Genomic DNA, 12,210 nt, shown 5'->3' on the forward strand with positions numbered 1-12,210 from the left:
TTACTGTTGCTCAAAGTTTTGTTTGTTTGTTTGTTTAAACCAAAATCACCTTTGTGTTTGTGGAGAACCTGTTCTGAACGGCTGCCAGAGATCAGCAATTGGAGGTGCATCGCTAGAGTGAAAAACCACGGGGGAAAAACCTACTAAAGCTTTCAACTCTGTAAAGGGAAATGCTGCTGTTCCCCAAGCTATGTCTTTGTTTGGGACCCTGTCTGCGGGGCTGTGTTGTCTGGATGGCCAAAGTTAAGTACAGACGAACTAATCCTCTCACCCCTCGGTGACCCCCTTCTTTTGGTCTCTCTGTTCAGTGTCTCCCTTCCGTTCAGTTTAGACAAACCCCTGATATTTAGGACCCGTGACATAACTCCGACATTGGGTAGAGGGGACTCATTCCTAGCACAACACGAGATGTGACACCGCAGTGGCTGGTGCCAAGGAGGCCTTGCAGACACTGGAAGCGAGTCGGATTTGAATGCTGTGCTTGCCTTCCCTCCGCAGGCCTGTTAATATCCTTGGCGGTGTTTTGGCAAGGTGGTGATCAGCATCATGAGCTCTGCGCATGTGGAGAGGCGCTCTGTAGCGTTTTGGCAGAGGCTGAGCTGCAACACGGGAACAAGGAGAGGTCACATCAGCATTTGTATGTGATTGCTCCCAACTGAAGGCGCTTATGCAGCAGGGGGTTTTAAAGCAGGGTAGCGGGAGTGGAGACTTCTCATTTTGCTGGTCTGGGTTGCAGGTTGAGCGTTGTTGGTTTATTTCCTGACTGCTTTAGTCCTCATTTTAAAAACTGGCGGGATGGGGTTAGCAAAGGAGGATGAGGCATGTCTGACTTCCCTCCTTGAGATGAAGAAGAGGAGCTCTATTCTTGCGACGCCTCCAAGCTGGGAGGCCCCATGGGCTGTCGCTGCAGCATCCCTTCAGGGCCTGGCTCTGGTTAAGTGGCACAGAGGAGCCTCGCTGGGCTGCAGGGAGGCTGTAGGCTGCCTCATGTTTTTGTGCATATGCCTGCTTTCCTGAATGCCCAGCCCCACCGCAGAGGTTCCCATGCAAAAAGGTCCTGTGTTCTTACAGCATTATAGTTGACCTATAGACTAGGTAGGGTGGTGAATGCATTCAGGAACAAGAGGCAGCACATTTTAGTTCTCTTGTCATAGGAATAAAACGTGAGAGGCAACTCTGTAAATCCGTATTTGGCTGCTGGGGCAAAGCCCTCCTATGGTACGCAGGCTGTGCACCCACCTCTTTTCCTGCCACCTGAAGAAGTTACTACCCTCAGTCCATCGCTGTGCTAGAGCTCAGCCCTAACAGTCACTGAGATCTTGTGGCCCATGCTGGCTTCAGCAGAAGCTAATATGGTTTGTGGGCTGAAATAGTGAGCAGCTCTCATGGCAGCTCTCTGGGGTGGAGGGAGAAGAAAACTCCGCCTTTCTCTCCAGGGAAGAGTTAAAGACAGCAGCAGCCAGTATATCCTCAGCCTAAGCTTAGCACCTGGGACTCATGGATGAACTTACGTTACAGTATCAGTTCCCCAGAGAACCTGTCTGGCGAGATGCTGCTACTCCTGCTGCAATGCCTCTACCTCCACTTAAGGACAGACTTTCCTTGGAGACACGCATCCTATTGATTTCAATGAGACGACTCTGTGCAGCCTGGGCAAACATTTGGGCCATTGATTGCTTGAGGGCTTATCGACTGTGGTTTATAAATCCTTGTGGAAAGGGCATGAAACACTTGGTTGTGGAGAGGCAGATGATGCTCTGCTTTGTTTTCCTTTCTCAGCTGGTTGCATCGATCGTCTTCATCAGCTTTGGCGTCATTGCTGCGTTCTGCTGTGCCATAGTAGATGGTGTCTTTGCTGCCAGACACATAGTAAGTGCTCCCAGGAGAACAAGGGTCCTGCAATGCTTTTACTCAAGGAAGACAAATGTTGTGTCTACGTTCCACATCAGACCGCATCAAACTTTGTAAATATATGTCATGTGCTGAATGCTGTCTTCAATCAAAAAGTTCAGGGAAACGTATCAGGTTTACAAAAATATTTTGGAATGAGCAGTAAGCACTAAGATCTTAACACCTTGCTTTAGTGTTTTTGTGTACTGTTTTATGCAAGTCTCAAAATTACAAGGTATAATGTGAATTATGAGTATTGCAAAGTGACAGTGTGCAAGCAGTAACATTCATCCTATTTTTAGTAGAAGCAGTTCTTAGTACTAATTGAACTACTGTATGCTGTAGTAGAATGAAGCATTCTGATATGAAGCTCACTGAAGTGTTAGACTAAGCAGGAAACACTTCCAGCCGGTTCTAAATTTCCATTCAATGACTTAAAAATACATGAGCTACTGCTGTGTTGACCAATCACAAGTACGGTGGGACATGCAAACATCTCAAAATATTGCTATAAAAGTGAAAAAAATCACAATTCCGTTTCAAGTTTTAAATTGAAATGTATAACTGTAAACAGACTTTTTTTTTTTTTTAATCTTCCACATCTCTGCTGTTTGGTTCCCATTGTTTTTTGAATTTTTGGTGAAATGGTATTAAAAAATAGATTTGGGGTTCATTTGCAGACAGAACGGAAAGGAATTTTGGAAGGTGAGAATTACCCATGACATGGAAATTCCACGTGTCAGCTGGCTCTTTATTCTTCCTTGTAAAGCAGACTTCTGTTTCCTGCCGCTAAGTGTCCAAATGGTAGAAAGATGACTTGACGGCAGGATTTGCTGACAGAGCAGAGGGCAGCTCCGCTCAGCTGCGTGATAGGTCGCTGTCTGTCTGATTGTGACGAGCAGGTCTTGGCCATCTCTGACCCCTGTTTCAAGGGCGTGTGAAGCATTAGCCCTGATAAAAATGTGAAGCTCTTTTTGACTCCTGGCTGATCCTGGCCCCATGAGTATGAGCCCCGCAGAGTTGCTCCGTGATTATGGATGCTGACCTCGTGGGCTGGGTAGCGGTGTGAATTGGCACTTCCTCCCTGCCAGCCACAGGGATGTTTGTGTGTCTGCGGCAGCGAGAGCTGTGCAGTTGGAATGACGAGGGCTCTGGTTTCTGCCTCTGGATTAATGAACATGCTTTTGGCCTCACTTCACCTGCTAACCGTCCAAGAATGTCATCGTCTCGCTAGAGATGTGCTCCTGCCACACAAGCACATAGTGTTCCCTTTCGCCTGCTGCTGCCGTGGCTTGCCACCATAAACTTTGGATCAGACGCCCAGAGAGCAAGTCTGACTGCTCACAGGAAGGGCCTTGAGCAAAGGTTTGTCTCCGTGGAGCATTAACAAGCGTGCACAGGAGGAGGGCAGCTACCACCGTCCTCGCTGACCCTAATACAATTTAGTATTGCTTTCTCTGAGGTTTTGGCCTGGGGTACAGGCTGCCCCTAAGTGAGACTTCAATGCACGTTGTTTGCAGCCTGAGCCACTGATCTTCCCCCAGAGCTTTCCCACAATTCCCTCAGGAGCCCAGAAAGACAAATTTGCCAACAATTTAGTGTCAGCTTGTTATGAGTCAGTACGAAGAATCCCCAGGAACATGTTGGGCAGCCCTGGGATGTGTCTGGGGAAATGAGGAAAGAATAATTCAGTTCAGAGTGGCTGTGCCCTCACCCAGAGGAGGCCAGCTCAAGAGCCTCTTGCTCCCATGTTAACTTCAACACACACATGCTTCAAAAGATCAGAGTTAAAAATGATCTGGGGCCGGGGGAGGCTGCCAGGTTACTGAAAAGCTACTGCATTCAGGTCCTGATGCGAGAGCAGGGCCCGTCTGCCCAGACCAGCTAGCCGGCAGCATGCTTGCCATTTCCGGTTTTGATTTTAATGCAATGCTAAGTCTAGTCCTTTTTCTTTGGCAGGATCTGAGGCCGCTGTATGCAGGACGATGTCAGTATTATTCCAAGAGTACAACTCCACCAGAGGTGAGAGCAGGCTTTACTGCACTGTCTCCTTGAAGGGCCTGGCTTTGTGTTGCAGGTGGAGAAACCAGCTGCCAGGCTGTTGCTGTGGTGTCCCAAAGTTCTGCGACTCGAGGGGCTGGTGGGAGACGGGGCCTGGGAGGGAGCGGAGTGCTGGGAGAGTCAGTGTGTGTCTTGCTCCGTATGTGGCACAGCCATGTTAATAAAGGAGCTGGCAGAGAGGAGGCAATGGGAGAGAAAAATGCGCCAGTTTCTGTAGATCTTCAGTGGTCCATACATTACAGGAGCAGGATGGTGGATTGAGAGTCCAGACAACAGTAATTTCTGAATATATTAAGAGCATACATCTTCCTCCACACCTCTGCTGTCTAACAGCTTCTCTAAAGAGAAGACAGGCAGGAGCAGATGTTCCTGCCATGTAGTGGTAACGCGTGTATGGGTATCTTTGACCACCTTTGCTCTGTTCTGGGAGTCCCTCTGAGATTTTCTGCCCAAGTTTCTGAGTGTTTTTGAATAACCACTATATTCCAAATTGAAATATCTGCTTGAGGCGCGAAATAGGTACTACCCAGTGGCACTGGTAGGGTCCGTTTTCTTTTGGGCCCTCCCATGCGCACTTGAGAGTTACTACCCACAAGCAGACAAGTGATCTCTTTACTTCCAACTGTTTGCCAACATGGGAATTTTTCTTTCAGTTGGTATCATCCTACTGACAACAGTTTGTCCCTAAGTTACTATCTGAGGAAGAGTTTTAGTTCAGCAAGGTCTTGCCTGTTTGTAAAAGTTGCACAACCCCCTTCCTATGCAGGTGTGTGCTTACCTGTGACTTCCCATGGTGGGAGGAAGGGTGGTCTGTTCCAGTCTAATGCATCTTTATTCCTGTGTAACTGTATACTTCATAGGAGCTGTACTGCTAGATACCTGCAAGACCTGGGGCTGGTCTTGTTACCAGTGCAAAATCTGCATATAGAACAGGCTAAATAGCAGCAGAAACTGTGTGTGGTGGTTGTATCCTCATGTGTATACTCTGTGCATTTCTTCTGAATTCACACAGGCAATCTGTCACCCACAACGCCGTGCACCCTGCACACCCAAAATAAAAACCAACACCTGCTTCTGCTGTGACCTGTACAACTGTGGAAAGTGAGTAAGCTAAAAATACCATTCCTGGCCATGGGAAGAGCAAGCACTGGTCATGCTGGTTTACTGGTGTTTGAATGGCCAGGATAAGGCCTGAACAAAGTATTTGTTAATGCCAGCTGTTGTAGGAAGAGGAATTACATTGTGGTTGCTTGCCGCAAGACTCCCAGTGAAAGAGTGAGCAAGTAAGAGTAAAGAGGTCTATGAAATACGCTGAAGTCACCCCAACTACATGTGAGCATGCTACGAGCCAGCCCAGCTGGAAAACTGAAGAGGACAGGAGTTCTGGCACTTCCTTCTCTGTTGGCACCACTATTTCATTGGGTTTTATTTTGTTGCAGAAGACTGAAGGTATAAAAACTGGGATACTCTTCTTCATTGCTATTTCGTCCTGCACCCCTAGTAGCAGGGAGGAAAGTTCCGAGGCTAGGGCCACCTGCATGCTCATAATCAGTTTCGTCTCTGCCCGGTGAACGTCTTTTCGTGGTCACAAAAGGCTGAAAAGCGTATCGGCACTTTACAGAGATGAGTCAGGAGGGTAGTTACCAGTAGAACACTACAGCATGGTGATCATACTATCATTAAATCTGGCTAATGTGCCTAAGCTTAGCTTAACTTAGAGCATGCACTGCAGCATGTCGTTTGAAGTGTCTAATGTGTGTCAGCAGCCAATTGATTTTTGGCAGCAGTGAATTGATTTTTCTTAGTGCTGTCTCTTGCCTAGGGCTGTTTAAGCCTTAATATCTCTGATGGTACTTAGTTGGGCTGGCCCCCACTTACATCACTGACTGTGGCGGAGGCTAGATCAAAGAATGCTGCTGGGGCAGGGTGGTTTGGTGTGTTGGGAAGGGTAATCCCTGATCTCTGGCCTGTAGGACTTTGTTTCTGCACTAACCACTGCAGAGGGGTGAAACTCATACAGTCCTTGGACAGTTTACCGAACACTTTTCTATTTACTAACTGGAAGGAATAATGCATAGAGAAGTCACAGGAGTAGAAATGCTTGTAATTGTTCCGTATCGTCGTTCTTTTTTAAATCAGATTGGTTCAGGGTCCTGCCTCTGACTCATTTTGCCTTCTCTTGCATCAGTTGTTACGATCTTAATCTTGCCTGGTGCCACACAAATGATACAAAAAAAAAAAAAAAAACAAAAAAAAGGAAGAAGAAACTCAAATTTAGTAATGAGGGAAGGAGAATGGCCCTTGTGAAAGGGTGCCTAAGCTTAGCTTAACTTAGGGTTGCAGGTGAAAGGGTGCAGGTTCGTGCAGGCCTTACAGGGAGTCTGCTGGGGAGCTGAGCCTGGATCTTTTGGTTTCCAGGCTCCTGCTTCTTGACCTTAAATATGAGCCAGTTCTTCTTAGTTTTTTCAAAGGCCTTGTGTGGTTTGAGCCTCACCCCAAATGTGAACTGGGAGATAAGTCATTCATAAGCCCTTAGAATTGTTTGCTCCTGAGATGTGTGTTTTCTTGAGGGTTTTTTGCTGTAGTCCACTTCATCTGGTATGCTACGCCAAAAGCCAGTCTGTTCCCCCAAGTGGCAATCAGAGAGAAGTCATTACTGAAGAATCCAGCGTGTCAGACTCTGGCCCACATGTTGGCAAGAGCTACTCTCCCTATTCCAAAATAATGATTCATTCCTAAATACGATTCAACTGAGTTTTCTCTGTCTCTTTTATACATACGGAAAAGCTTTAAAATGTTAGCAGAAGGACCTCAGCCAGGGTCCCAAGGGTCCTGCCAGCTCATGCCATTATAGAGTTGCAAAGGGTGGGTACCTGGAGCAGGGAGGGCCAAGAAAGCCATGTTTCGTGGCCAGGCCCTGCCCTTCCAGGAGGCCAGCTGTGCTGTCCTGTGCTCTTGTCCCACCCAGCTGCTCTTGTCACTGCAAGAAGCTGCTGGTGTTGTGCCCTTCAGGGACAACTGCCGTTCCTCAGGATGTGGACTGATTTCCCTGGGTGACTCCAGGACTGGTTATAAAACGCTTGGGAAGCCTCTGAGGTGAAGGTCTGGCTCTGAGGAGATTTCAGATGATAGAAATAAGAAGCAAATTCAGACTCAAGGGCATTTTGGCATTTGGAGGGCTTGCAGGACTTGTTTGTTTTGTGAATCAAGCCAAGTCTCTTCTACCACTGTCACGCAGGGAGATCTCAGATGCCTCAAGGATGGAATCTTAGCAGGCTTTAACCCGTTTCCCTCAGAAGTTAGGTCCAGGCTATCAGTAAATTGCAGAATGCGTTTTACTGTCCAGTAGAATTGCTTAGATTTTACTGCCTGGTGCATTTTTTTTACTGTTACTATTTCTTAATCCAGCAGAGTAGAGATCTCTGGAGGCTACTATGAATATATTGATGTCAGCAGCTGCCAGGACATCATCCACCTTTACCACTTGCTTTGGTCCGCAACAATTTTGAACATAGTTGGGCTGTTCCTAGGGATCATTACAGCAGCGATACTTGGAGGCTTTAAAGACATGGTAAGATGGTACCAGTTTCCCTATACATTAAAGGAAACAAATGGGGCAAATTGTTTCTTAAAAATAATCATGACAACAGCTAGAACAGCTATTTCAAAGACAATCACTTACGCGTCACTGCAGTCAGGCCAGGAAGAAGGGCATGAAATAACTGTAAGGAGAAAGTGAAAATGATTCAGTTTTCTGATCTGGTGTCACCACCTGAACGCAATTAGAAAAGATGAAGAGAAATGGGAAATTGCATTTTCAAAATGAATCTTCTCAGAAGTGTTGGCAATACCAGGAATAAAAATGAGCTGTTTCTTAAAAACTGATCTTTCTTTTCATGGCATTGACCTTCTGAAAGAAAATGTCTGGCAGTGATGGGTGCTCATGAGTTGATGATTTTATAGCAGTGGTAGAGTTCTGCGTTTTACAGTATGCTTACACAGCCCTATTTGGCTGAAACTTTCTGTCTAGTTTCCTTATGGTGCAAAATTTGAGAAACTGAACTGCGGGCTGGAGCCAGGTAAGAGATTTCAAGCTTCAAATGATGAAAGAAATGCTGTTCTGACAGTGTGAGTTTTGAAATACCCTCGCTCAGGCAGACTCCTTGTTACCTTCTATACGTTTTGTGTTCGGCAGAGGACAAATCAAGGGGGAAACTGAACGTTCAGTAGATGAATTTTGGGTTTTCAGTCAGTCCCTTCTGACTGATTTGGAATAATAAGAAATAAGATGCCCAGAAAAGAGCATATGTTATCCTGACAATATATTTTTGTTGCAACTAAATCTTGGGCTCTTTGGCAAATGTGCCTTATTTTAGAATTATGAACTTTCCTACACTTTTTTTCAAACCCACCAGAATCTTCCCAAACAAAATACGAGGCACGTCCCCAGCTGTATATTGTGGTCTTTTGAGATTTGGTCCACACCAGACAGGCTATAAAACTGCAAAAAAGATGCACAGAAGTGTCTGTGTACAAGAGGAGTTGAAATATGCTGATCTCAAAATTCAGTAAATAAAAGTAATCAAAATTAATGGTTTCTTTCTGCTATTTGTGAAAATTCATTCTAAACAGTCATTTTGCCTCAGTACTAGCATGCACTGGGCTATTGCCAGGCTTGTTCTGGTGAATCTAGAAGGAGACAGTGGATGGCTAAAGAATGAAATGACCGCGAGACTTGCCTGCTGCCTAAGACGAAACTGGATTGCCAGTTGTTAGTTCAGCAGAACTGGGCCCTAAAGATACGCTCTGCTCCATTAAATCATTTCTGCTTTCGTTCAGCTCTCAGTTTTCTGTGACTCTGAAGAGGTTCTGGTTAGCAGCCTGAGATTCTCTTTTTGTTTTAACAGACTCCCTCCCTCCCTACGCTGAACTGTACAGTTGAAAATGCGCATCCTTCAGTATCTTATTATTCAAGGCCACAGGTGACATCTTACAACACCTACTACCACAGCACTCCTCATTTGCCTCCCTACTCCGCTTATGACTTCCAGGTACGGAACAATACAGGATGTTTTCTTACTTAGCTACAGGGTTAAACGTAGCCCAGTCTGCAAATTCTGGAGGGCTAACTTCCCGTGTCGTTTACATAGCTTAATTTTTCTGTTCATGCAGAGAATACCAAATCTTTCCTGCTAGCCACTGATCCTTGGCTGCGTTCCTTCTTACCAAGACAGTGTGTTTCTGAGAGCCCCTCTCTAAGAGAAGGCAACAGAACATGCTACTCCCTTGCCTCCCTTGCCGTTCACTGGGAGAGGCCACATTAAAAATAGGCAGTGCCTGTGACAACCATGACACTCTGAGGGTAGAGGCAAAGCAAGATGTTCAGGTACTCGTTTTTATAAGACCAACTGCTGTGCCTGAGAGACAGATAAGCTTTTGGGAACAAGCTCTTTGAGTTTCTGAAGACATCTATGTGACTGAAAAGTTCTGTTTTTTTTCCCCCCCCACACACTTCAGCTGGCCTAAGAAAAGATCCAGTTGCTCCCTGCAAACTTCACCTCAACCTTGTAATGCAGCCCTTTCGCATCTGAATTATGAAGCAGTACAGTTAGAAACAGTGTTGTTGTTTGAATTTTGCTGTCGGCTTCTGAGTTTTCCCTTTTTGAAGCAGATGGGGAGTTCCCACCTCAGTTCTTCTGTCATGGTGGTAACACTGATTTAACACATCATACGTTTTCTTTGCAACCATCGTGACTGGAGATGTTTTTAATTAACAAATGCTTAAGCTCTTGGACATCAGCTAAGAGATGTGGTCTCTAATAGCCACAGAGACAGACGCTAATAACCTCCTTCCTCAGAGCCATGCCTAGTGGTAACTTGGATCTAAACCTTTCTGTCGTTACTGGTAGTGCCACAGGACAACTCTGTTGTCAGGGCCTCCTGGAAATGTTTGAACATTTCCAACATCAGAATATCTAGAACTTGTTTGTACAGATTTGTGACCCATCTTTGATATTAGTGCAGCCTGGGACTGTCAACTGTGTTGTATAACTTTCCACAGTTATAAGGGTGCCAACCATAGCGTATAGCAAAGCAAGCTCTACTGCTGAGCTCTCTTGTCAGACACTCAGCTGATAGTAAGTCCTGTTTAACTCTGGGTTTGTCTGTACTGCAGCCAAACCAGCAGAGAGCTCAGCATGGGTGGATTTGCCCTGCTTTTCAACTAAAAGGACAACTAGGGGTCTCCTGGTGCTTATATCTCAGCTGGCCAGATGGAAGGTAGTTGAGTCTCTGTGTCTCATTGCAGTGGTAACACACACGTTTTGGTTTAGTTGCTGGCACAAAAGCTGGGCCTAGCGTAAGGTAATCAAAGTTTGAAAGTGAGAATTGGCTGCTTCAAAAGCCAGTCGAAGCCTGAGCCCTGCTGATTATCCAAGAAACAAGAGGGCCTGCATGAAAGCGTTAACTGAGTGTCAGGGCACAGAGAGCGCCCCCCATCTCCGAGTTGAGTTGGCTAGGTTACAGGGTGTAGCTGCCTGAGTCCAAGGGCAGCTCCTTTGCTGTTGTGAAGAAAAGTAGAAGCAAGAGCCTGCCTTTCCTTGCTCTTGGGAACTGCTTTTAAGCTGAGGCCTTAGTGCTGGTCTTGGTGTGTGCTACGCTGCAGCTGTGCAGCAGCTACGTCTGCACCTGCCTCCATGAGTCTGACCTGGACCCAGACCCAGACCCAGACCCGCCAGGTTGGCTTCCTGGCCTGCCCTCAGATGTACCTCATCACTATGAGCTTGCTGGCCGATCAGTGGGCCGTGTCTGACCCTGACTACAGACTGTGGCCCTGATCTGGACGCAGACTTGCCGCTCTGTGTCCCGGCTCCTTGTTGTCGAGGTTGGTGCTCACGCCTGCCTTATCGTGCTCCGCTCCCAGCTCACCTTCCCTTGTGGAGCAGCTGGGCCTTGCTGCTCCCTGCCAATTAGCACAGGTGGGGGTCAGTAAAGCTGGAACGTAAAAGCGGTTCCCAAGGGCAAGGAACACCAGCCCTCACATCTAGCTCTCTGCACAACAGCTCTTATCAGCAAAGGAGCTGACCTTGGACAGAGCCAGCTAAACTCCTAGAGAGGGTTGTGCTCTGGGCCCTGACGCTGACACCTCTGGTGTGGAAACTCCTTCTCTTCTCTTAGGCCTTACTCTGTGATCTGAGTAGTGTCTGAACCATCTTGACACCTTCTCCCATGCTGCTCCCCGTGTCAAATTGAGTGGGACCAACCTTGCTTCTCAAATTCCTTTCAAAGGTTGCATTCCCTCTTGCAAGAACTTAGCCACTTAGCACTGCTGCCCAGGCAGTCCACCTATCTGTCCCAGGAAAGGGGGGAAAAAAATCCAAGAATTTCTAGGAATATTTGTGCTTGTGCAAAATCTCTCCTTTCACACAGCTTCAAAATGGCAGAACCAACTCTCTGGTTTTGGGGGCACACGAGCTGACTGGTGTTGGCAAAAGACTCGGACACAGCTAGTGTTTGCACTCGTGGCTAATGACGCGCCACCCCGCTGAACAGAGCCGTTTGTGGTGACAAAGGCAGCAAGCCTTTGTGATGGGCCTAGACAGGGATGTGGCAGGCGGTTCTGGTGAAAGTAGCAGCCTGCTTATTATTTCTCGCTCTGTGTGCATGGTTTGGTGGCCGGGGGACAGTCAGCTGAGAAAGTTTCAGTCCTTGGGCATTTTGACTTCTGCAGGTAGTGAGCCAAGTTTGGCACTGAAAAATGAATACAGATGAGTGGCTTATTTCGTCACAGCAGTGGCCTGTTCTGCTTTTTATTCCCTTTCGTAAGAGAAGAATTCGAGTGCGGTCTTTCCCGTGGCCAGCTTCATTAATAAAACCAGGCTGCCATCTGAAGCCAGAACAAGTCAGGCCTGCTCTACAGCTGCAACAAAGCCAGCTCTCCTCCCAGGCTCATGGCTGTTGCTAGGCAGCAGCACACAGATGCTTTGTAATGTTTAAAACCCAAGGTTACGTTCACTAACGGGTATCAAAAGCTGCACCCGCTGCAGCGATATCGTTCCAAATGTCTTTGCTGTCTGGGGGCTCCCAGCGATTGGGCTTGACATGAATTGGGGAGTGAGGGAAAGCTATTGTTATCTAAATGAGAACGAGGAACAGTTTCTAAGGCTTTCTGTTAGACTCCTAGATGACCAAGCTAGGCTTCCATTGATTAGGTATCTGCTTAATAAACTGTAACAGATCAGCTTTAGGGAAGTGACACAC

At 46.8% G+C, this 12,210-nt stretch overlaps 1 protein-coding gene across 3 annotated transcripts in view; it reads left to right on the forward strand.

Annotated features, from left to right (window-relative positions):
- Positions 1-12,210, forward strand: part of TMEM255A (transmembrane protein 255A) — a 32,062-nt gene that overhangs the window by 15,948 nt on the left and 3,904 nt on the right. The window contains exons 4-8 of one of the 3 annotated variants that reach the window (XM_068956636.1): positions 1,780-1,869; positions 3,850-3,912; positions 4,964-5,052; positions 7,360-7,522; positions 8,859-9,002. In XM_068956636.1, the coding sequence (XP_068812737.1) occupies positions 1,780-1,869; positions 3,850-3,912; positions 4,964-5,052; positions 7,360-7,522; positions 8,859-9,002 (549 nt within the window). The remainder of the gene's footprint in view (positions 1-1,779; positions 1,870-3,849; positions 3,913-4,963; positions 5,053-7,359; positions 7,523-8,858; positions 9,003-12,210) is intronic. The other 2 variants (XM_068956637.1, XM_068956638.1) reach the window with 2 other exon arrangements.

The sequence above is a fragment of the Struthio camelus genome, chromosome 11 (assembly GCF_040807025.1).
Source record: "Struthio camelus isolate bStrCam1 chromosome 11, bStrCam1.hap1, whole genome shotgun sequence".
Taxonomy (NCBI): Eukaryota; Metazoa; Chordata; class Aves; order Struthioniformes; family Struthionidae; genus Struthio; species Struthio camelus.